Consider the following 27,302-nt stretch of genomic DNA (forward strand, 5'->3'; position numbering starts at 1 on the left):
TGGGGGCTGTGAGAGAGCGTTACTTACCTCTCCTGCAGCTCCCGTCAGCTCCCTTCTCCTCTGCGCCGTCCGTTCAGCACCTCGGTCAGCTCCCAGTGTAAGTCTCGCGAGAGCCGCGGCTCTCGCGAGACTTACACTGGGAGCTGACAGAGGGAGCTGCACGGACGGCGCGGAGGAGGAGAGAGCTGACAGGAGCTGCAGGAGAGGTAAGTAATGCTCTCTCAAAGCCCCCACAGCCCCCCCCCCCACTGAACTGCCAATGAAGGACCACCAGGGAAGGAGAGCCCCCCTCCCTGCCATATATCAAGCAGGGAGGGGGGACGAAAAAAATATATATTAATAATAATAATAATTACATTAAATAATAATATAAAAATAATAATAATGAAATTAAATAAAATTATAATAAATAATAATAAAAAATAAAAAGAATAATAAAAAAAAATTAAAAAAATTGCCCACCCCCCACCAAGGCTCTGCACACACACACACACACACTGCACACACACACACACTGCACTCACACACACACACACTGCACTCATACACACACACACTGCACTCATACACACACACACTGCACTCATATACACACACACTGCACTTATATACACACACACTGCACTCATACACACACTGCATTCATACACACACACTGCATTCATACACACACACACTGCACTCATACACACGCTGCACTCATACACACACGCGGCACTCATACACACACGCGACACTCATACACACACGCGACATTCATACACTCACACTGCATTCATACACTCACACTGCATTCATACACACACACTGCATTCATTATACACACACTGTAAATAAATATTCAATTAATATATTTTTTTAGGATCTAATTTTATTTAGAAATTTACCAGTAGCTGCTGCATTTCCCACCCTAGTCTTATACTCGAGTCAATAAGTTTTCCCAGTTTTTTGGGGTAAAATTAGGGGCCTCGGCTTATATTCGGGTCGGCTTATACTCGAGTATATACGGTATTTAAAAATGTGTCCTTAATTTGCATCATTCTGTCCATCATCTTCAAGATCTACAATCTTTTTTTCAGGACAGCTTATTCTACTCCTACTAGGATACCATTTCTGCCTTTTCACTGTGGAGTTTCTCCGACTATAGTCCCTTAATGGATCTTCTGGTTGCCAGCGGTTTGTGGCCCTTCTCTCTCTTGTTGAATGGCCAGTATTTTCACGACCACAGCCTTCATGGTTACTTGAACTGTGGCTTGGCAGTTCTTGTTCCTGAGTTTCATGGGGTATTTCCTCCAAATCATCCCCTATTACATCATGAGCCTCTGTACCAGGTGTATTGCATACTTCAGAAATGTCATCATGCCAAACTCCATGCCAGATATTAGTGTCTGGTTGCATGACTGGCCCTACCCACTTTGATAGGTTGTCTATTATACGTGGTCGAAGTTGATTTGTATGTCTCCGTGTGTAACATCCATCAGAGGTTAAAACTTTATAGTGTGCCGGCCCCAGAACTTCCTTTATCACTGCTTCTTTCCAACGATTCTCCTGATGATATACAACGATTCTACTGTCCAGCGCCATTGTCGTTTACTCTCTAGAAGACGATGTAAAGGGTACAGGACATGAGCTAAATTTGGCAAAAAACGGTTGTAATAATTTAACAGACCAAGATAGGACCTTAGTTGTGTCACATTTTGTGGAGTTGGAGCATCCTGTAATGCCTTGAACGTCTCATCTGTTGTATGCAGCCCATGTTTGTCAATTACATGAGCACAAAATTCAAGACAATCATGCATGAATTGGCATTTATCCAAATTCACTTTCAATCCATATTCCATAAGTCTTTGCAAAACTGCCTCTACATTCTGTTTATGTTCCTGGCTCCTATAACTGTTTGGAAAACAGCGACCTGTTTATTGTCAGGAATGTCATTAGCTGTGAAATATTGTTCAAGCCTTTCAACCAAAGAGGCCCATAATTCCGAGTCAGGATCAAAGTCCTTTATAGTGCCAATGACTGCCATGTCAGTTAGGGTTCTACAGCCTCGTCGCCACTGTGATGTTTTGTACAAATAAGCCAATAATTCCTGTATAATGAAGTACTCACTTTATTAATACATATATAACAGGATCTTCATATTGCAGCCTTGCTATACAGGGTTTCTGCAGCCGCCATTTCAAATCCCTGGAACATTCCACCAACTGCCAACAGGAACAGGAAGTAAAGAACCAAAAGAAAGGAAGTGCATCATTCACAGCCAACAACAGCCCAACTGCCCAATGCCCATACATAATACATTCACTCATACACTCACACACTCATACACAGCCCAACCGCCCATACATCACAGAGGCAGGCAACGCCACATCACATTCGGATGTGACGTCAACGTGCTTCACCTTCACAGGGTTTCAAGGAGTAGCGGATGGATCCGCTTTGGCACAGGGTGCGGACGGCGCCATTGGGGGTATACCAGAGGCTGGACTCCAGAGTCGCATACTGGCAGCGGCAATGTGAGTGGAGTCTGCTTGTTGGCAGTGGCATACTAAGGGTGGGGTAGGGGGGCGGTCCCACCCTGGGTGCCATCAGGTAAGTGGGTGCCACCAGGGCTGGCCAGGCTTGGGGTTTTGTGAGCTGTGTGGCTGCACCGGGCGCTATAGCAGCAGGGGCGCCGGGCAGCCAACACAAGATATGCAGGGGCTGGGAGCAGGAAACCTGCACTGAGATTTGGTGGCTGAGCCATATCGACAGTGGAGGCGGAGCCAAGTCGGATGTATGGGGCAGAGCTAAATGCAGCCTCTTACTGCTCACACAGAGGGGAAGCAGGAAGGAGTCCCTGCTTCCCCAACTAAAACACAGCAGGGACTGAATACACTCCTCCTCCAGCCCAAGCTGACTGTAAGTGAGAGAGAGTGTGTGCTTATAACTGTGATTGTGACTGTCTTTGACTGTGTGTGTGACTGTCTGCCTTTGATTGAGTGTGTGTGTGACTGTGTGCGTGTATGTGTGACTGTCTGCCTGTGATTGTGTGTGTGTGTGACTGTATGTGTGTATGTGTGACTGTCTGCCTGTGATTGTGTGTGTGTGTGACTGTATATGTGTATGTGTGACTGTCTGCCTGTGATTGTGTGTGTATGTGACTGTATGTGTGACTGTTTGCCTGTGATTGTGTTTGTGTATATCTGTGATTATGTGTGTAATTGTGTGTATCTCTGTGTATGTGTTCAGTAGATAGCTCCCTTATTTGGCGACTGTCTGTGGCTGTGTGTGTGTGTGTGACTGTCTGCCTGTGATTGTGTGTGTGTAGGTGAGTGACTGTCTGTGACTGTGTGTGTGTGTATATGTATGTGAGACTGTCTGCCTGTGTGACTGTCTGCCTGTGATTGTGTGTGCGTGTGTGACTGTCTGTGACTGTTTGTGTGTATGTGTGACTGTCTGCCTGTGACTGCGTATTTGACTGTCTGCCTGAAACTGTGTATGAGTGACTGTGTGTGAGACTGTGTGCATCTGACTGTGTCTGACGGTCTTCGCCCTGCAGTGAGCCGGCAGCAGGTATATGATGTCATCGCGGCCTCAGCGTCATTACAGGGTGTGCAAAGGGACCTGTGCACAGAGATCCCAGCCGCAACCACTGACCACCAGGGACTGAGGATCCACTCCAGCCCTTCTAGAGTAAGGTAGGGAGGCTGGGTGGACATCTTAATTATTAAATGTGTATGTATGTAATGTTTGTGTGTGTGTATGTGATTGTGTGTCTGTGATTCTATGTGTGTGGGTCTGTGATTGTGTTTGTGTATATATGTCATTATGTGTGTAATTGAGTGTATCTCTGTGTATGTGTTTAGTAGATAGCTCCCTTATTTGGTGTCCTTAAATATTGCAATCCCACTTAAAGATAAAAAATAAGGGATTTATCTACTAAACAACTGAAAATAAGAAAAGGGCTTTTTAAAATGTTGATCCTTTAGCTGTTTAGTAGATAATTCCCTGGATTGGGGCCCGTATGTGAGATTTCCATATTTAAAGATTCCAAATGAGGGTGCTGTTTAGCAGATAGCACCTTATTTGGTGTCCTTAAATATGGCAATCCCGCATAAGGATAGCAAATAGAGGAGTTATCTGCTAAACAAAGATCGAAATTAAGAGGTGTCAGCCAGCCCACAACAAGAAACCTGGGTGTCTAATGTGAATTATATGCAAATGTTAGTCAGATGCCAGCATGCAGAGCACTGCCTAGTGAAAAGTTTTACTGTTCACCCTCCTCCCTTGATTGTGGTATCTTATGTGAAGAGATATATTGAAGTTCGGGATAGTCTGCAGCTGCAGAACCTCTCAACTTCAATATAGTCACCAGAATGACACTCCAGTGGTGTGTGAGCCTTAATTCACAGAAATAAATAAATAATATCCTTCTTCAAAACAGAAACAAAATGAGACTGCTTAGAGATATGGATATAATCTAGATATTTTAGAAATCTATACACAATGTAAATCTAACTGAAGAATCAAGAATAGTGGATGAGTCAGGGTGACTACTAAAGCAAATTTGCTTTACTCTGACTAAAAATTAACTCAATTGGAATCCCTATAATAAGGGCTTTATTCAAAGTGGCCAAGCATCCAAAGGGTTAATAGAATGTAATTGGCAAGGAAGAGGGAGATATTCAGTTCCTATAGTAAATGTTGACTCCGGTATACGCAGTGTGTGTGCACCTTCGTCAGCGCACACGCAGCGCATCGAATGCGCGTCGGGCTATTTTCTTTATCTTACAGGGTTACTTTGGTGTATTATACCATGTATATTTAAGCATGTTATGATTTTTATAGCAAGCAACTTTTCCTTTATTTTTCTAACCTCTGACTGTCTAGCTTAACAGGGAGAGAGGCTTTATCTTATCTCTAGGCTACTTTTTCTTTCAGCTAGTTTAAAAGTGCTGCTTTGAGACATCACCCATACCAAGATATAACAACCTGGTATATGCCCCAAGCCAAATGTCTACTATCTAAGATTTCTATCAGCCTACCCTCTTACAATGTATACATACTGGAGTGAACATTTACTATAGGAACTGACTATCTCCCTCTACCTTGCTAATTACATTCTATTAACCCTTTGGATGCCCCTTAGCTTGGCCACTTTGAATAAAGCCCTTATTATAGGGATTCCAACTGAGTTAATTTTTAGTCAGAGTAAAGCAATTTTGCTTTAGTAGTCACCCTGACTCATCCACTATTCTTGGTTCTTCAGATAGATTTACATTGTGTATAGCTTTATAATGATCCAGATTATATCCATATCTCTAGGCAGTCTCCCTTTGTTTCTATTTTGAAGGAGGATATTTTTTATTTCTTTCTGGTATCTTATATGACCCCCAACCCCCTGATATATACATTGTTCCTAGAGTCACCACAATGTCTGCATGTGTGTCAATTTGTATCTGTGTGTGTGTATGTCCGTGTATGTGTATATGTGCATACATCTCAAAATCTCGCCAACACTACACACAAATACACTCATGCATTTCAACGTCAACACTACATACAAACCCCACCATTATATATAACCATACCACTGCATTCAAATACCACACAATACACAAATGCATGCTTGCATTGAAACGCCAACACTGCTTACAAACACACCCCTACATTCACTCACACATGCTCCATACAAAAACATGCATACATTCAAACACACAAATACTGCTCAGTGCTAAATACATTTTAAAAAATGATAGGTTGTTTTTTATATTTAGAGTTGAGGGGGCGGGGGTGGGGTGGGGTGCTAAAAATAGGACCAGCCTCGGATGCCAAATGCTCTAGGTACGCCCCTGCTTGTTGGCTAATATTATTTATTTATTTTTAGAAGGGCCAGGGATTAGTAGAGGGAGGACTGGGATTTAGTAGAGGGGGGTGTTGTTTTTTTATACTGTACTTTTCAAAACAAACCTTGGGGGTTTTTTTTGCGGCCCACATAAATGTAAACCTTATTTATTTGGCCCATGCTAGCCTTTGAGTTTGACATGCCTGCTCTACACATACGCAACACGCAATAAGTAGCCACCAAACGCATGCATAGTGCTCTCTCCTGCCCTTCTTGTCCTCTGGTTACTCACTTCTGGAGACATCAGAGACAAGTCACAAGGAAACACAGCACTGCTCATTGCACAGGGCCTTTTTCCCATGAGAAGCTCTTTAGAAGGGCTCTGCGCATGGGCTGCCCTCGGAAGAGCATTGAAGTTGCATGCTCATTTTGTGGTATATGCTTTTTATTGGTGATGACACAACATACCCCCCTCTCTGGTTTCATCCCCTACCAGTGGGCCTCTCTGATTAAAAAATGCCTAGGGATTTTTTTTTTCCTAGTACGCCCCTGCTTGCCAGAATAATTAAAAATCGTATTTCACTAAATAGACCGCTTTAATTCACACCCGTGTTTTTTTGTTACAATGTTGCAAGTGTTCTATCCCCCTATTCACTCATATTAGGACTTGAGAAAAAAAGATATATATTTATATTAATCATTTAGAAATATCTAGATGTGTTTATCTCATTAGCTTGCCAACATTTGTTAATCATTATTTTCAGTATAGTTTTCTTCTTATTTTTATTTTTTAAATATAATTCTATGTAATGCTCCATCCATGCAATTTCTTTTTATCCTTCCTACTAACTTCCTTATGACTCACATAAGTATTATATAACTGTAATATATCCTTTTACCGGTATATTTTCGTTTTCTCTTGCCATATACCCATCCTAACTGCTGGAACTTTGGGCATATTGCTATATTATTTAACTAACACTGGATATCCATATATATTTGCTACGTGATTTGCCTTCTGTAAATTAAATGGTTAACTGTTCAAAGTATAGGATATCAACCTACTCCCTCCCCCAACCCGACCACCACACACACAAATCATTATCCCTCCCCTTTTAAAAGTTTTTGGATCCAGCAGTTAAAAAGACTGAGGATACGCAACATTCTTTCTTAATCAGCCTGGGTCCTTCAAAACACAGCACTGGGACAGTGCATGGATGCATTCTGAACTTTAACCATGAATATAAAAAGTATCACATTAACAGCGTTTCTTGTTGCTGTTGGCACAATTGTAGCTTTGGTCGCTTTTTTCTTGGTGGGGCCAAAATTAAAACGCTGTGTGCTTAAAAAAGAGATCTCTTCACAACTGAAGCACAATGAAAAAAGTTTGGTTTTCGCAGATTTGACACCAGAAGAAATCAATGAAGTGATGGATTACCTCAAGAAAAATTTAAAGGTTGACTTAGTGGATGTCTCCAAAGCTGACCCTGACAACAACTGCATTTATTCTGTTGTTCTTCAGCTCCCCAAAAAACAAGATGTTCTTTTGTATTTGGACAAGAGTGGAGCAAAGCCTAGAAGAGAAGCATTGGCTGTGGTATATTTGGGAAAGGAAACAAACCCCGAAGTTAAAGAATTCGTGGTCGGACCTCTTCCAAACCCTACGTACATCAAAGATGTTACTATCGAAAAATATCATAGTCACATTCCTTATTACCGCAGACCAGCGCTTGGTAAGGAGTTTGGACAAATAGAACATCACATCACCAAGGTGGATTTCCCAAAGGCACAGACATTTCTGAAAGATGTGTTTGGATATAATGACTTTGAAAGTGGTTTCTTTTCTTTTTTGACCAGTGCCCCACGAGGCTACAAGTCTGGAGACAGAAGTACCTGGTTTGTTGTGTTCTTTAATAATCAAGGCAGTGGTTTTTATTTGCACCCAGTAGGACTGGAAATCCTGGTGAATCACAAAAACCTTGATGTCAAAAAGTGGTCGGTGGAAAAGGTATTTTATAATGGGCGTTTTTTTGAGGGCATGGAAGAATTGGAAACACAATACCTGGCTGGCACTGTGACTGTAGTGAAAATGAGGAAGCCACTGCTCAAAGATGACTTCGCGTCTCTGAAACCACCTAAGAGCTCAGTCTCTGACATCCCCAGGCAGTACGAGCCGCAAGGACCACGTTACAGTGTCAAAAACAACAACATTTTGTTCCAACATTGGAGTCTTGCATTTGGCGCTGATGCTAACTCAGGACTTAGACTGTATGATATCAGGTTTCAAGACGAGAGAATAGTCTATGAACTTAGCGTTCAAGAAGCCATCTCGGTTTATGGATCAAATGCTCCTGGAGGAATGTTAACAAGATACATGGATGGAAGTTTTGGGATTGGACGTTTCATGTTCCAGCTGGTGCGCGGCATTGACTGTCCTTATTCTGCTACTTACGTTGATACCTTTTATCTCTTAGATTCAGACTCCTGGATCCGCAACAAAGATTCTATTTGTATCTTTGAGTTCAACTCAGGTCTTCCACTGAGGCGGCATTTCTCAAGCCTGGGTTCCTTTTACTATGGTGGCTTGGCCAACACAGTTTTGGTGGTAAGAAGCATTGCGACCCTGGGTAATTATGACTATGTGTTTGATTTCATTTTCTATCAAAACGGGGCTATTGAATCAAAGGTCCATGCTACAGGATACATCAGCACTTCATTCTATATGGAAGGAGGGACAAATTATGGCAACCGAGTGGGCCCCAACACACTGGGAACGATCCACACGCACTTCATCAATTACAAGGTTGATCTGGATGTTGGAGGTAAGTTGTTGCTCATTAAAACAAGTAGGTGTGAGCTATAAAAGTGTTTTGCATATTGCATACCTCTGCACGGAGTCGGTTAATTTATTAGATTGTAATTAATTTGTTTGGTTAATTTAATTTGCTAGATCCAAGTTTGAAATGAATGTTTCCTTGGCTCTCCTTTCAAGGTCTCTTTCCTCTTCTTCCTTCTTTAGTTATTTTTGACTTTATTTGTCTGGTTGATGCTATTATTTTTAATGATACATATATAGTGAATACATATATAGTCTGTTGAAATCAACTCCATTCAATTTATATGAAAAATGACATATTAAAAAAAAAAAATAATTAAAATAAAATAAAATAATAATAATAATAATAATATATATATATAAAATACACTCTATACTTTCACATTAAACATCCGCGCAGCTTCCCTAAAAAAAAGCAAACGTTAAGATTCTGTAATGCTTTCAGTGAAAATGAAGGAATACATTAAATGCACAGGAATGGGACATACTATATTTGTGGATGAAGTAGCTCGATCTAATAATTTGAGCATTATCTTAGCCTTGTCCATATAATATAGATCATCATCATCATTATAACATAGTTGAACCATAGTTGAACCCCCCATGCTGTAAACATACTTGACATGTGATTGCCATTTTTACCATGTCATGTGTGAAACATCCACACTAAAAAGAGGGTTCTCCCCAATTGACCAAAATTGGATCATATCCCTCTGTTTTGTATAGAAAGATTCTACTAGGGTCTCTTAAAGATTAGAGGGGAATGCGGCCCTTCATTCAAAAGAGGTAATGCCCAACTTAGAGATGCAATCTCTTCTTGAGTCTTCATTCCACTATGTAAAATAATGTACTGTTGGACAGTGAGCAGAGGTTCCTTTCCATTGTAAGTTTTTTTTTTTCTACACTCTGCTCATTTCAGTTTCAATTTCATTTTTTTTCTTATTTTCTTTTATTCTTCCCTTCTGTCATTTATTATTCCATTCATATTCAAATTAATTTATCTCTCACTAAGAATAACACCACCTTCATTGGCTAATGTAGAGTGATATTCAGCTAGCTTTCAGGGCACTAATGTCCCTTCATCAGGCATATTTGTTGGGTTAAACTCAGACATATTTATACATAGTTTATATAAAAGAAACAAAAACAAATACATAGACCTAGGCTGCCCAAAAGATCCCCAAATGATGTAAACAAAAAGAAAAAACAACAACTCCTACCATGATGTTTTGCATGCTTTTAGCATGTCTTTATAGTGACAGCATAATGGAAGCTGTAGTTTTAAAACATCTGGTTATCTACCTTTTGGGCACCCCTGAAGTGATAGGATAAAACTGTTTGTGAAGGAAAATGATCAAAGTGTCTGCAATCATTTCACATGTGTCTGTGAAGTTTTCTTTTGAGTGGTTTTTGGTATCTCCAGATCTTTTTGTATATTGAGGGCAATTAAGATAAGTTTAAGCTCTCCAGGAACATACATGACCCCCATTTGGCCTCTTTGCCATTTAAAGATGGCTAAATATATATTATTATTATTATCACTAGTATTTATATAGCACCAGCATATTCCACAGCACTTTACAATATTATCAAAGGGGGAGATTACAATAGGTTGAAGAGGGCCCTGCTAGAACTAGCTTACAGTGTATAGGAGGTGGGGCGTAAAACACAAGGAGGAAGCAATCAAACAAGTAGAACTAAAGCAGAGCTGGAGGAGAAAATAGAGTGCTGCCCTTTAGGGGAGAGCAAAGGTGTCACGGCAAGGGTGCATAATTTATTATTGCACTTTGGAATATTGTCCTTTAATTTAATTTGTGTAGCAAATGGCAGAGATGTTATTGTCGAGGTCAAAAGGGGTCACATCTTTTGAAGCTGGGACCGCCACAGAGGTCAGATGGCAGAAGGGGTAGTATGAAGGGCATAGCAATGTGAAAAGGATTTTACCATATGGATGTAAAGTAATCAAGGCTTTGCAAGGTGTGAGGTTCTACACTTGAAAAAAGTCTGAAAGTCTCTTCATCCATTTGGCAAGTGATAGTTCAATCCTTCTACATGGTAATGACTTCAGTTTCATGAAGACCCTTGTGTTCCAGTATCATATCCAAGAGAAACATTAATACTTACCCACAGCTTAATAATTAAGCCTAATTTTTTATTATATTTGGAATGGGACAAGCCCAATCTTTTAATTAAGCCTAAACATGAGTTGCACAACTTAAACCGTGTGGCAGGGATTGTGATGTCTGTCCTATTAGATCGCAGGTGGGGCGTGTAATATGTCTATGGGATGGGAAAATAATAACACATTCGTAGATGCAATTATTATTTCTGTGGCAGGTACATAAGAGAAGATTTCTATCTTCAATCCAAATGTTTCCATTTGGATTGATCTGGGTCTGGACACAAGGGGGTGGTCACTTAGTATTTCCATAGATACACCTTAACTCCACCACTGGGTGAGGTGTGGTAATCCATAGGGTAAATCTCTAATGATCCTGAAGGGTGCTAGTGTACTTGCTGGGGCCAAGAATCTAATTCTAAGTGAGTCACCATCTTTCCTTGCCAGAGACCCCCTGGGCAGAAGTTGTACTAGTTCTGTATTTTATACTTTTTGTTTTTATCTGTTGTTGGTGTAAATAATTTTTTTATCATATATTTTTATATGCACTGTGACTATTTTTGCTCATAATAAACATTCATTTCTTAAGTTCTGCCTTTGTCTGGTTAAGAATCACGTTACCTGAAGAGACTAATGAGTATGTTTGCATTCCTTAAATATTGTGCTAAGTAATATTTGGTGGGTTTTATTACTGATTTACCTGGAGGACCAAGGCACCCCATTTATAAATTGTCATGGTAGTGGCAGAGTTAATATAGTAATCGTTACATTATTATGTTTAAGTGTGGGTGGTGTTTAAAGGGGGATTTTGCCATTATTTACTGTCTAGTGCAGACAAATAGTGAACGTTAACCCTTTCACCACCACAACTACGTCACACACACTCTTGGAGTAGGGTGCGTTCGTGACAAAAGGAAAGGTACGTGAGGAAGAGGTTACACTAGGACAGGGGTTCCCAACCCTTGGTACGCGTACCCCCAGGTACAGTACAGATCAGCTGTACCTGTACCTGTCTGTCATGTTGGAACTGAGCTGATCCAGGGTACCCCGAGACCAACTTACCCTGGATTTGTTTACTTTATACTTTATGCCTGAACAGAGTGACAGGATGGAGAAGCTTTACACTGCTTCTCCATACTGTCAGAAAGATGCAGGAGCCCTCACAGCTCTCAGTCCCTCTTGGCTTGCTGCGGCTCTGCTCCCTTGCTTCCTCATCAAAGAGCAGAGCAGTGAGAGGCTGGTACTGACAGCATCGCGTGGGAGGGCGCAGCCAGGAGACACAGGAGCTGTGCACACATGGTGGGAAAGGTAAGAGATCTCTTTTTGGTGCACCCTCTGCAATGTCATCCTCCCCACTGCAACTGCCCCCTCCCCACTGTCTCCCTCCCACACTGCCACTACCCCCTCCCCACTGTCTCCCTCCCACACTGCCACCACCCCACTTCCTCCCTCCCACACTGCCACCACCCCACTTACCACGGTCTCCTTCCCAGACTGTCACTGCCCCCTCTCACACTGGCCCCCTACAACACCACCACTGGCCCCCTCCCACACTGTCCCCTTCTACACTGCCACTGGCCCCCTCCCACGTTGTCCCCCTCCCACACGGCCACTGCCTCCTCCCCACTGTCTCCCTCCCACACTGCCACCATCCCACTTCCCCCCTCCCAACTGTCTCCCTCTCACACTACCATTGCCTCACTCCCCACTGTCTCCCTCCCACACTGCCACTGGCCCCCTCTCACACTAACCCCTACCACACTGCCACTAGCCCCCTCCCACACTGTTCCCTTCTACACTGCCATTGGCTCCATCCCACACTGCCAGACATGCCATTACTTCCTTTTGCACAATCAAGTACAGGTTGGGGATTGCCTTTTGTGCAAAGAAATTTCGGCCGGGTACCTTCCACTGCGGTGTCCCAATAGCTGCAAATTTTTGGAATGCCTCAGACTCCACCAGCTTGTATGGTAAAAGCTGGCGGACTAAGAGTTCAGACAAGCCAGCTGTCAGATGCTGGGCAAGGGGGTGACTTTGTGACATTGGCTTCTTACGCTCAAACATGTCCTTGACAGACACCTGACTGTGGGCAGATGAGCAGGAACTGCTCAAGGCGAGAGACGGAGTGGCGGATGGTTGAGAGGGGGCAAGGAGGACAGCAGTGGTTGATGTGGCTGAAGACCAGGAGGAGGATGGCGGCTTTGAGTTTATGTGCTGCTTGTACTCATGTGTTGATCCCATAGGTGTTTGTGATTTGCAATCATGTGCCTTCGCAAAGCAGTAGTACCTAGGTGGGTGTTTGACTTCCCACGACTCAGTTTCTTTTGGCACAGGTTGCAAATGGCATCGCTGTTGTCAGAGGCAGACACACAAACAAAAATACCACACTGCTGAGCTCTGCAATGACAGCATTCTGGTGGTGACAGCATTCTGGCAACAGCATGCATTGATTGGCGTGCTGTGTGGTTGACCCCGGGTGCCGATGCATGCTGTCTGACTGTGCCACTAGCTCCTTGCGACGACCTCCCCCTGCTTCCAACTCGTCTCCTCCTCCATAGTTACCAAAACAGCGCGCTAAAATAATCTGCAAATATAAAACACAAATAATAGTGCAGACTGTCTGAATACACTCCTATACACTTAGAGAAATCTTAGGGAAAAAAACTCACATGTCCCAGAGCCCTATCACCCCTGGCTCTGGGTTTGTAAGGCTCTTTTGGAGAGGGGATATCCCCACACTGCTGAATTCTCCAAAGGATATGTTCACTGCCGATCCCTGTTGTGCTGTGTGTGAAAACAGAAGGGGAGGACCTCCAATTGAATAGTATCTTAGGTAAGTTTATTACATAAACAAATTAAAACCCTTACTTGGGATGTGGTGGGTATGGACTCACAGAATCACCCACATAAAAGCATGAACAAATATTGTAAAAACGCTTCCTGATTGCAGTCCGATCAGTCCGATCACGTGACCGCTTCCGGGTCCGCCCCTCCAACTCGTCTCCTCCTCCTCCTCTCTGTCTCCCCATCTGAACTTTCCCCCTGTTCTTCTTCTCTTCTAGCGGGCACCCACGTGAGATCCACGGATGCATCGTCATCATCAACCGCTTCACTTGTATCTGACAACTCCGCAAAGGAAGCAGCAGCGGATACAACATCATCATCATCACACCGTACGTCCATGTGTGTAATGCTGCCTGACTGAGACATATCCCTGTTATCTACATCCTCTGGCAATAATGGTTGCGCATCACTCATTTCTTCCAACTGATGTGTAAATTACTCCTCTGACAGATCAAGTGAAGCGGCTGTGGTGCTAGTGTTGGTGGTGGCGGCAGGCGGGCGAGTGGTAACTTGAGAGGTGCCCGAAGCTAAGCTGGAGGAGGATGGTGCGTCAATGGTGCGTTTTTTTTTTTAAATGTATACTACTGTTACACCAGATATGTGTTGCACTGGTGTGACACTGTGCCCTGGCAGGCCCTGAAACGCACACGTGTGAAGGAAACTGACTGCTATTATTTCACAGTCAAAAAAGTGTTTTGTTTTTTTAAATGTACACTACTGTTACACCAGATATGAGTTGCACTGGTGTGACACTGTGCCCTGGCAGGCCCTGAAATGCACACGTGTGAAGGAAACAGACTGGTATTATATTCCAGTCAAAAAATATATTTTTTTTTAAATGCAAGCTATTGTGATACCAGATATGAGTGGTGGCACTGGGCAAGTATACGCTGTGAGCCTGACACACACGCTGGCAGGCAGGCAACTGCAATTCGATTACACAGGAAAAAAAAAACAGACTGATGTTCTAGCCCTAAAAAGGGCTTTTTGGGGTGCTGTCCTTACAGCAGAGTTCAGATGAGTCCTTCAGGACTGTAGTGGACACTGAATACACTAACCTAGCTATCGATTTCCCTATTAAATCAGCAGCAGCTACACTGTCCCTCCTCTCACTAAGAATGCAGCTTCTGAATGAATCTAAAATGGATGCTGTCCAGGAGGTGGGAGGGTCTGGGAGGGAGGGTCTGCTGCTGATTGGTTTGCCGGGAACTATTCGCCAGCTAACTATTCGGGACATCTCTACCGGTGGGGTAACACGGTCCCCGCTGATCTGAGCTGCCATAGCCTAACATGTCTGAGAGGACCCTGTACAACTCCTGTGCTGAACGGGAGCAGAGAGAACCAAGATGGCAGATGCACAAGGCCTAATCACACGCGGCCTGAAACTGCTACAGCCTGACATGGCAGGCCCCAGAATTAAAGCGACGGACAATCTTGAAGAGAAATTTGCAAAATTCGGGGCTAAGTTATCAGACTGCACAAAACACCCAAGGGCTCTACTATTGCAGACTAGGGGAGCACAAGATGTCAGCAGGGGGAGGACTGGGAAACCTCTCAATGGCTCAAACTTGTCCCCAGCTTCCACAACCAGCACACGCTGCCCACCTTGACTGAGAACAAAGAGGGTTTTGACCCACAAGTACCGGCCGCACTCACGGAGGGCTACGAGATGCAAACGGAGACCCATACAGACAACAGGCAGCGCCCACTATATCATCCCAAACGGGAAGACCCTGGACTTCAAAGGACTCCAGGTTCGTGGCAAAAGGGTACCAGCCCTCCCACAACCCTAGGGTTGTAGGGGCACCCCGACTCCACATAGCTACAAAGCTCCCCAATGCGGAGTGAGCCCTCACCTAAGCAGTGACCCCCGTACTGGAATCGGATGACTGTCTGAAGTATTAGCAAGAGGCGCTGGCTTCGTTACCCTCACCCCCAGACCACCTTGTCTAATAACTTGGAAACTCCGACATTGTTACGAAGCAATACGGCAGACGGCGCCAGATTGGATGGAATATTTAAGCAGCCTGTCTAGAGACTTTAACATACTATGTATACCCGTACACTAGGCTTGATATCCTGCTCCCTCTTGTCCTGCACTACCTTTCATAGGATACACTACCCACTAGATCAAGCATGTCAAACTCGGTCCGGTGAGCCACGAGTACATGTCTAGTGTTCCAAGCAGAGTAGGCACATGCTTTCCCCACATTGCATGTGCCTACTCTGCTAAAACTTACCAGGCTGGGGAGGAGGGCCAGCGAGGGAGCTCAGTGTTCCTGCTCCTCACTGCTCCCTCGCGCATGCCGTCTGTATTGAAGCCGGGCGCCCGAATATGACGTCATATTCTGGCTCCCGGCATCACTAAACCGCGCGAGGGAGCAGTGAGGAGCAGATAGAAGGACCCTGGGGAGATGCCCCACATCGGTCCCAAACGGTAGGGAGCAATAAAGTAAAGTGTGTGTGTGTGTGTCTGTCAGTGAGTGTGTGTGTCAGTGTGTGTGTCAGTGTGTGTCTGTCAGTGTGTGTGTCTGTCAGTGTGTGTGTCTGTCAGTGAGTGTGTCTGTCAGTGAGTGTGTCTGTCAGTGAGTGTGTGTGTGTTAGTCAGTGTTGCATTGGCTGCGACTGGACAGTGGAGTACCTGGAGGTGCATGGAGGCATGCAACACCATGTCACATTTCGACGTGACATCAACGTACTCCACCTTCACAGGGTTTCATGAAGTAGCGGGAGGATCAAATTTGGCACAGGGTGCGGACAACGCCATTTGGGGTATACCAGAGGCCGGACTCCAGAGTCGCATACTGGTAGCAGCAATGTGAGCGGAGTCTACATATTGGTTAGAGGTGGGTACTGGGATTTAGTAGAGGGGGTGCTGTGTTTAGGAGAGGGGGATGCTGTTTTTTAATACTGTAATTTTCAAAATAAACCTATGAATAAACCCTATGAAAATTTAAGGTTTTGTTTTTGTGTGGCCCACATAAACGTAAACCTTGGGAGGAAGACGGGAATAGATTAGCTAAACAGAGGGACCCAATAGCAGTCCCAGTACCCTCAGAAAGGCTGCTCTGCCAGTAATAGGTTAAAAAGTGCCTTTACTTATAAAGAGCAAAGAATAACTATAATTTTATTAAATCCCTAATGAGAAGACAAACAACTAAAAAATATCTAAGTGAACAATTTGAATATAAAGTGCAACAAAATAAATAATAAATGGTTAAAATAGGACCAACTGCTTAGGTTTGTATCAATGGGTTAAATAAAGACTGAGACTGGTATGCTATATAATGTTGCAAAACATTGTTGTTTCATTTGCAACAAATTGCTAGTCTGAGTCTGACACTGAATTGGATACTTTCTGATACATACACTTGTCCTAATATAAATGAAGAGGAAATCACCCTGTAAGTAGAGTTATAAGTAACTTAGGATAAGGGTGTCTCCAGTTATATATATGGATTCGAACATATACCTTAGGGGGTGCAGGGTGAGTATGTTAGTTAAAGATGAGATATAGAGGTATTGAGATATTTGGGGAAGTACATAGCAGCAAACCACAGTTTGAATCGTAGTTAAAACGCGAAGCTAGCAGTGAAAGTACAAAGAGAAACTTTTCCCCGATTATAATATCCCAGAAGTTAATAGTATCAGAAGCTAGTATATTGGTATATTGCAAGCTATAAATGTGGCTCGCTCAGTGGTATACACCGCAGTAGATGTGCCTCTACACATATAGTTGAATGAAGTGTGTAATATATAATATAAGGGGAGGGATCTTGGTATGCTCTATAAATGCCAAATTTCTCCGGAACCCCAAGAAACAGCCGTAATGTTAGAACTCCAGATAGGGATCTGAAGCGACCGAGATAGGAATCCCTTCCCACAAAACAATCTTCAAACGCTAAATGCTACGGTAGGTTCTTGTGTATAGCGAAGAAAATAGTAAAACTATTGTCAGGGTTAATCTCTGTTTTAGCTTATAGTAGTCAGTCACCCTAGCAAGAGATCCTCAGTGCTGTATTGCTAAAGGAAATTTAGGGTATGAGGAGTTCCCTATTCTGACCGAGATAGTCTAAATTAGCTGTAAATAGTTTGGTAGGTAAATGCTGTGCAGAAACCTAGCTATAATGGTAATTGTAGAGTACTCAGTAGTAGAAAAACCCCCAATAGTACTAAGGAGAGATTGAGATAAAAGGCAGTGGTCCTAATCTAAGAGAATCCACAGTGATGGGAACTTAGCCCAACGCGCGTTTCGGCGACACAATGAGCCTTTGTCAAGAGCTGACTATGGAATGCACGTGCCACTCTATGTTAATTTTGGGTTATGCCCTGAGTATCTACAACCACTTCATCCCTGGTGAAAGTTCATTTCTCTCACCATTGTTGTATTTTTCTACACGTAAACCTTGTTAACCCCTTAACGCCGTTACGGCGTGCTATGCCGTCACGGGTTAAGTGGGCTTTAAAGCCGTTATGACGGCATAGCACGCCGTAACGGCTTGCAGCCCCAGGAGGTAAGATGTACTTACCTCCGCCGCGATCCGCTTTGGGAGGACTGCCTCACAGCCCAGGCAGCCCTCCCACGGCAAATCAGGCCCCCGGGGGCCATGTGATCGCTCTCAAAGAGCGATCACATGGCCCCCTTTAGCTGGCTGTGGATCTGCCAGCAGGGGGACTGTTTGAAATATCAGACAGTCCCCCTGCTGGTGGGAAGTATAAAAAATAAATAAAATACAAGTGTAAAAATAAATTAAATATATTTTTACATATATATAATATGTATATATATAATATATATAATATATATACATATTATATATATGTAACGTCATGCAAAGTGTATTTTAATATTAATATAAATATATATATTAATATTAAAATACACTTAGAATGACGTTACATATATATAATATGTATATATATTATATATATAATAGATGTACATATATATATTATATATAAATACGTATAATTAAAATAATAAATAAATAAAATAATAAAATAAATAAATAAAATATTGAAACAAAATTTAATATAAATTATATATGCATATGTAATTTCATTCTAACTGTATTTTGTTATTAATATATATATATCGGTAACAAAATACACTTAGAATGACATTCTATATATATCTATATATATATAAAATACAAATAACCGCAAATATATATATATATATATATAGATAAATACATATAATTACATAAAAGATTACATTAGTATACACGTAGAATTTCAATACCTATAAATGCATATATATTAAAATTCTACATGTATATTTAAATAATCTTTTAACGTAATTATGTGATTTGATTAATTAAAATTTGATTGACATGCCTGGCAACACAGGGAGAAAGTGCAGCGAATTTAATTCGCAAGCACTATATTTGACCCTGTAACTCTCCAAGACACCATAAAACCTGTTCATAGGGGGTACTGTTTTACTCGGGAGACTTCACTGAACTCAAATATTCGTGTTTCAAACTGGTAAATTGTATTACAACGATGATATTTTAAGTAAAAGTGACGTTTTTTGCATTTTTTACAAGCGAACGGCACTTTTATGGTCTATATTATTGTTGTAATATGTTTTACTGTTTTAAAACACTAATATTTGTGTTTAGTGAAGTCTCCAGAGAATAACAGTACCCCCCATGCACAGGTTTTATGGTGTTTTGGAAAGTTAGAGAGTCACATATAAGGCTTGCATTTCATTTTTTTCACATTGAAATTTGCCAGATTGGTTATGTTGCCTTTGAGAGCGTATGGTAGCCCAGGAATGAGAATTACCCCCATGATGGCATACCATTTGCAAAAGTAGACAACCCGAGGTATTGCAAGTGGGGTATGTCCAGTCTTTCTTAGTAGCCACTTAGTCACAAACACTGGCCAAATATTCGTTTTTTGCTTTTTTCACACAAAAACAAATATGAACGCTAACTTTGGCCAGTGTTTGTGACTAAGTGGCTACTAAAAAAGACTAAACATACCCCACTTTCAATACCTTGGCTTGTCTACTTTTTCAAATGGTATGCCATTATGGGGGTAATTCTCATTCCTGGGCTACCACACCGTCTCAAAGGTAACATTACCAATCTGGCAAATTTCAATTTGAAAATGTAATGTTCTATATTTGACCCTGTAACTTTCCAAAACAACATAAAACCTGTTAATGGGGGGTACTGTTGTACTCGTGAGACATCGCTGATTACAAATATGTGCACAGTATTATGACATTCACAGTTAAAATGTCAGACGGAAATGCAAATTTTAAAAAAAATCTTATTTTCTCACATTTTTTTTACTTTTATTCATAATAAATGATGTTCCATATATGAATAGTTAATGATAGATTAAAGCCCTGTTTCTCCTGAACAAAATGATATATAATAAGTGTGGGTGCATATAATTTGAAAGAGGGGAACTACGGGTGAACAGACATATAGCGCAAATTCCAGTTTTTGTTTACGTTTTGTTTTGATCAGAACGTGCACTATTTACTCCGTCCTGAAGGGGTTAATGTGGCCCGTGCTAGACTTTGAGTTTGACATGCTTGCACTAGATGCATACCACTATCCTGACAGGATGTCTTAGTTTACTTTAGGCCTGATTATATTATCGTATTGCAGCATGATGTCAGTTTGCATTGCCTGCATACCTCCATGCTTTCTGATATTAATCCACTGACATGTCTAACTATGCTTGCTTATATTATGTAATTGTGCATGCCTTTCACGTCCCTTACATGTAATGCACGAAGTAATGCCTGAGGTTTGCTATTGGGGTACCTCAAGCTTGTATGAACACTATTATGCACAGCAAAAAAAAAAAAAAAAAAATAAGGTAATGAGTTGCTAACTCATAAAAACTGTCAAACATGGAGGATTTGAATATTACACATTGGATTGGAAAGGGAATAATGAATCTCTTAACAACAAATATATTTTTTACAAATATTAAGGTAAACATTTCCCTGAAAAACATTTCCAGCAAGAAAATTCCTGTTCACTAGAACAATTAATCAGATTTCGATAAGGGATTAGTCTCTAAAGCCAGACGGGCTAGGGCTAAAATACCACAACAACAGAACATGATATATGTAAATCCTTTAAAAATGTTACAACCTCATTTAACCCCTTAAGGACACATGACATGTGTGACATGTCATGATTCCCTTTTATTCCAGAAGTTTGGTCCTTAAGGGGTTAATTGCTTAAACATCATAGAAAATTATTATAAAGTTTTAAACAGATGGAATTTTACTCAAAGTTGATTAGTAAAAATATATAACGTACAAGTCTTCATGTTGGCGCTTTCATTATTTTAATGCCAATTACAAACATGTATGGTGAGCTTTATAAAAATGCAGGACAACTTTTTAATTAGACTCTAACATCAATAACGGTTTCACCAGAATCTTATCTATCCACATCAAAATGGCCTCACATGACTTGGGAAGACAGAAATGTAACCACCCTTATATTGGTTCTGAGCCATAGTGGCATTCTAAACATGGCAAGCAAACAGTGACCAGTTTCCTATACCCATGCGCATAAGGCCCATTCTTTTACTCATAAAAGTAACGCATGTTTAAATGTTTCTTAGTTTTTTCTCTCTCCATCGCATCACTACACATCTAGGCTATATAATGAATCTCAAAGTTCTGTTTTATCCTAAGTTTAGATAGACATGATTGCATAGCTTGTTTTCTACTATTATAACAGAGGCAGTTTATTCAGGAGCATACCTAGTCATGTATACCTACTACTCAACTGTATCTCTGTTATATCTCAGATTCTTCTCTTCTTCATCAATATCGGCTAAATAAAAAATAAAAATAAAAAAAAGATATAACTGGATAACAAGATAATTAAAATAATTTCTCTTTTCTACTATAAGATGATAAAGCGCGCCCGCTTATGTGCTCCCATAAGCTATACTGTTTGTTGTTTATATTTTTTTTTTATGGAAGTTATTTTTTTTTTATTAGAAAAGTATCAAAATACAATGTATAATATATACTTCACATTTTATTAAATACATTTGACAACACCTAACATACAACTTGCTCAGGGCTTATTAAGATGGCATGAGGGCCTTCACTTTGTCCCTACCTATTTCCATCCAAGGTTAAGTCACAAACCACTCCTATTTCATTCCTATCTATCCGGTCTAGCCAATATTTAAATATTGCGGTATTCTTACTTGCCTTTGCGCTTAGCCAATTATAGCCTTTTTCCATCTTCATCTGAAATTGTAATTGATGTATAAGTTCTTGTATATTAGGCTTTATCGTCTGTGTCCATTTACTGGCTATTAATCTCTGTGTGGCCGACAGGACATGTATTATTAAAGGACCACTATAGTGCCAGGAAAACATACTCATTTTCCTGGCACTATAGTGCCCTGAGGGTGTCCCGTGGTGCTGAAGGGGGAGGAAGGGGTTAATCCCTTACCTTTTTTCCCCATCTCCGGGCTCCCTCGGCGCTGGGACTCTCCTCCCTTTTCTTCTATCATCGGCCAAATGCGCATGCGCGGCAAGAGCCGCACGCGCATTAAGCCAGTCTCATAGGAAAGCATTATCAATGCTCTCCTATGGACGCTGGCGTCTTCTCACTGTGAAAATCACAGTGAGAAGCGCAGAAGCGCCTCTAGCGACTGTCAATGAGACAGCCACTAGAGTCTGGATTAACCCATAGGTAAACATAGCTGTTTCTCTGAAACTGCTATGTTTACTGCAAAAAGGGTTAAACCTAGCTGGACCTGGCACCCAGACCACTTCATTAAGCTGAAGTGGTCTGGGTGCCTATTGTGGTCCTTTAAGACCAGATGTTTCTCGGTTAAATTTTTATCCATTATATGTAACAATGCCAATTCTGGTATAATATTCACCTGTATCTCTCCTATCAGAAACTTAAATGAAATGTTTCAAAATTCTCTAATGTCTGGGCATTCCCCCCAGATGTTGCTGAACTACAACTCCCATGATTCTTTGAATTACATAGATAGCCAGAGAATCATGGGAGTTGTAGTTCAGCAATATCTGGGGGGCCAGAGTTTGAGGACCCTATACTCTATACCTATTAAATCTCCAATATTGATCATTCATTTGTGGGTATATTGCTTTTAATTTTGTAGGTACGAGGTACCAGCAGTTCATTACTTTAAATAGATTTTCCTGTAGATTTATACAAGAATATATCGATTAGTGATATTCAAGGCATGATACCACATTTTAAAGGAAATATCTGCATCTAAATAATCTTTCTATGCTTTAATTGCTGGGACTCTGGTACCTTTTCGTGCTTGTGTTATTATATTATAACAGATAGATAATGCCTTATTTATATTTTGCCCTTTAAATAAGTATTCAATTTTCAGCATTAGGTTATCTTGTTCCTTACATCATGAATCATCAAGATAATTTTTAACACGCAGATAAGTGAAGTTTTTTTTTTTTTTTATTTAAATTCTTCAACTAGTGTAGCACATGATTTTATATTTGACCCTTGTAGTACTTTTTCCATTTTATCAATACCTGCCTCTGTCCAGATTTTTAATGTTATATCTTATTGTTTCTATTTCAAACTGTTAGTTTTTAATCCTAATTTGGATTTTAATTCATGCCACGATGTTAATAGGTTGTTTAAAACAATATTCAGTGTACTTTTTATAACAGACAACCCCCGTGAAATATTGCTCCATATTATCAGCAATACATTTTTCTTTTTACTTATTTCACATTATATTTTGTACCATGCCTCTTGAAGATTATTTTGATTATGATATATGATCTAGTGAGTTGGCCTCATATATCTGTCTTATAGTTAGTAGCCCTCGTCCACCTTTTTTTAGATTCAACGCAAGGATTTTATTATTCAGTCTCGATTTTTTTTTTTCCCTGCCCAAATGAATTTGGATGAATAAGACTGTACTAAATGTATCAGCTATCTGGCACGTAGAATTTGATTAAAAATGTAGGTCCATTTTGGTTGGATATATGATTTGAATATATATTAATCCTGCCTAGCCATGACAGAGGTAAGGTTTTTTTATTGTTTAACCCCTTAAGGACCAAACTTCTGGAATAAAAGGGAATCATGACATGTCACACGTCATGTGTCCTTAAGGGGTTAAATAAATTATTTGTCTCTCTTAAAACTTTCATGAAATTTCTTTCCATCATTAAATTTGGATCAGAGGTATAACTAAGACATAAATAATTTTTTGTTGTTGTATTCTTTATTTTTGATAGCGCATAACATAACAAAATAGTTAGACAATGACATTCCACAAGAGTATAAACATTGCATAGGAAGAAAGTTGTTGAGAAATGTCAGTATACAGCACATTTTATAATATATGAGAGACAAGTTTAGGAAAGAGTACAAGTCAGCAGAAGATTGTAGGAGAAAACTTCAAGATGCATATACTGACAGGAGGATGAGCTTCCCACTGGGTTGGGAAGCAAGAAATGAGGAAACGAAACATCATGAGGTAAGTAGCACAGTGCCGGCTTGTGCAGAAAATCTGGCCGCTCAGCCGATGCCCGCAGATGAGCAGGGCCGGCGCGTCCATAAGGCGGCACAGGCGGCCGCCTTAGGGCGCCAGAGGAGGGGGGCGCAAAAATCCGAATCTCCTGCCTCTGGCTGGAGACTCGGATTTGTAAACTCACCTCTCTCCCTGCAGCCAGCACACAGCAGGAGCCTGGCAGTGAAGTCAGCCGTCCTCCTCTGATGATGTCAGAAGGGGGCGGGACTTCTACTGCTCCCAGACTCCCCAGCGGTCCTGACTGCAGCTCCAGCCTCCCAGCCCACCACCAGTTGAAAGGTTCTCCCTCCCTGTCCCAAGTTAAGCTTCTGGGAGGGGAAGGGGGTGGGGAAGAAGCATTTTTATTTTTATTTTTTTTTAAATCAAAAGTTTTTTTTTCAGCCCCTTTCTACAGCCCCTGCCCCCACTATACTCCCCCTGCCCCCACTATACTATCCCTGCCCCCACTATACGGCCCCTGCCCCCACCATACGGCCCCTACCCCCACCATACTCCCCCTGCCCCCCACTATACTCCCCCTGCCCCCCACTATACTCCCCCTGCCCCCACTATACGACCCCTGCCCCCACTATACGGCCCCTGCCCCCACTATACTCCCCTGTCACCTCTATAGCCCCTGCCCCCACCATACTACCCCTGCCACCTCTATGGCCCCTGCCCCCTCCAAACTGCCCCACCATACTACCCCTGCCCCCTCTATAGCCCCTGCCCCACCATAGTGCCCCTGCCCCCTCTACTGCCCCATTTGCCCCTCTACAGCACTTCTATTTCCCTCTATAGCCCCTGCCCCACCATACTGCCCCCTTTACAGCCCCTGCCCCCACTATAGTCCCCCTGCCCCCACTATAGTGCCCCTGCCCCTGCCCCCACCATACTGCCCCTGCCCCCACCATACTCCCCCTGCCACCTCTATAGCCCCTGCCCCCACCATACTCCCCCTGCCACCTCTATAGCCCCTGCCCCCACCATACTACCCCTGCCACCTCTATACCCCCTGCCCCCACCATACTGCCCCTGCCCCCTCTACAGCCCCTGCCCCTCCAAACTTCCCCACCATACTACCCCTGCCCCCTTTACAGCCCCTCTTTAGCCCCTGCCCCACCATACTGCCCCCTTTACAGCCCCTCTATAGCCCCCACCCCTCTATGTCCCTCTATAGCCCCTGCCCCACCATACTGCCCCTGCCCCAGCCCCTCTATGCCCCTGCCCCACCATACTGCCCCTGCCCCCGCCCCCTCTACAGCCCCTCTATGCCCCTGCCCCACCATACTGCACCTGCCCCAGCCCCTCTATGCCCCTGCCCCACCATACTGCCCCTGCCCCCGCCCCCTCTACAGCCCCTCTATGCCCCTGCCCCACTATACTGCCCCTGCCCCACCATACTACCCCTGCCCCTTAACAGCCCCTGCCCCACCATACTACCCCTGCCCCTTAACAGCCCCTCTATAGCCTCTGCCCCCACTCTACTGCCCCATGTGGGGGGGGGGGGCGGCAAAATTCATCTTCGCCTGTGTAGCCAAAAATCCTTGCACCGGCCCTGCAGATGAGAGGCTATGGGCAGTGAGAGTTGTGAGTTAATTCTGGCTCACTAGCTCAGTCAATGCCTTATATAACTTTTGGTTGTGAGATCCAGGTGCTCCACGCAGCAGCCTCAGACGTCCACTCTGGAAGTCAGCACCGGACATCTGCAAGTGTTGCCTTGAGGGTAGGTGACATTTGACTCTCACTTTCCTTGCTGAACACCGACGCCTCTTTCGAACCGGACGAATAGCTGCGGCCCATACCTTCCACCTAATTTTGGGCTTTGGGACCTGAGGTGCATAGGTAGCCAGTGTAGGAGGCGCAGCAACTTGCATGCGGGCAGCCAGAATCTTCCAAAACAATTGGAAAGCCTTATTCAGTTTGCCCAGCACTTTCAACTCCCAACAACATGGATCAGAGGAGCACACAGCCATCGCCATTTTGTATGCTGCTCAGTATCTTGGCTGTATCATGTAATGGGGTTGAGCCAGTGACAGGTAGATAAAGCTTGAGTGCTGATGCCCAGATAACCCCACCTTTATTGTGTTCACTTTTTCCAGTAGAGTGATCAGCAGGGAGATCGGCCGCCTCTCCTACATCCGCACCCATAGGTAGGCCACAACACCACTTTGGGTTCAGGCTGCTTGCCACGCGGCAAAAACACTTCAAAGGAAGGCAGATTCATATGTAGGATGTCCCCAGCTTCTAGGTTGTAAGGTTTGCTGTGGCAAAACATTGATTTATTCACATTAAGCAGGTTTCTTAGACAGACCTAAATAATTAAATTCATCCTTTACCCATTTACAATTAAATTCCCTTTGACAGGCTTCTAAACTCTCTTTATTAATATTTTTTGTACATAATCATAGTTTTTTCCATGTTTAATTTATCATTGGAGACTAACATATGAGCATAAAGTGAACCTAGCAGAGCCCTCAATAACCCTAATGGATCTGATATAGTTATCAGAATGTCGTCTGCATATAGACTTATTTTGTATTAATTCTGTCCAATCCTGAACATTATCACTTATTACAATAGCTAGTGATTCAATTGTTAGTATATATAACAAGGGCGGCAGGGGACACAACTGTCTTGTACCATTACCTGCTGGGAACCAGTCTGCTTGTACATCCTGACCTATCGTCCTCGCAGAAGGGCATGAATGAAAGATTTAATAGAACTATACATAATCCCATCCACTCCAAAACTACTTAGAGGCTGAAACAGAAACCCCTAGTCCACACGGTCAAACACTTTTTTTAATGTAAGTTATAATTCCATATTGAGGTCTTGCTGATGTATAAAGTGAGAGTATTTAAAAGAGTTTAAATGTGTTGTTTATCTAAGTAGACTGTGCAAACTATATGTATTTAATTGTGTCTATTTTTTTTATTTATTTTTATCTTTTTGATAAAAAGATACTTTGTGTTTGTGACTGTGTTTATAAATTAAATAAAGAAATATGTATTTAAAAAAAACAGAACAACTCTCGGCGGTGGCAGAGTTAATTATGTGACGGCTATGGGGGGTCAAGAAGAGTCTCATATTACAATAATGGATTTTTAAACCAACAAAATAAAATAAGTCTAGTAATAAAA

General features: G+C 42.2%; 1 protein-coding gene across 1 annotated transcript in view; it reads left to right on the plus strand.

The window, feature by feature from the left end:
* Window positions 1–6,974: 6,974 nt before the first annotated feature.
* LOC134614771 (membrane primary amine oxidase-like) overlaps window positions 6,975–27,302 on the plus strand; it is a 38,033-nt gene continuing 17,705 nt past the window's right edge. The window contains exon 1 of the mRNA XM_063458915.1: window positions 6,975–8,649. Within this exon, the coding sequence (XP_063314985.1) occupies window positions 7,065–8,649 (1,585 nt within the window). The 5' untranslated portion in view covers window positions 6,975–7,064. The remainder of the gene's footprint in view (window positions 8,650–27,302) is intronic.

Source organism: Pelobates fuscus, chromosome 6, assembly GCF_036172605.1.
Source record: "Pelobates fuscus isolate aPelFus1 chromosome 6, aPelFus1.pri, whole genome shotgun sequence".
NCBI classification, from domain to species: Eukaryota; Metazoa; Chordata; class Amphibia; order Anura; family Pelobatidae; genus Pelobates; species Pelobates fuscus.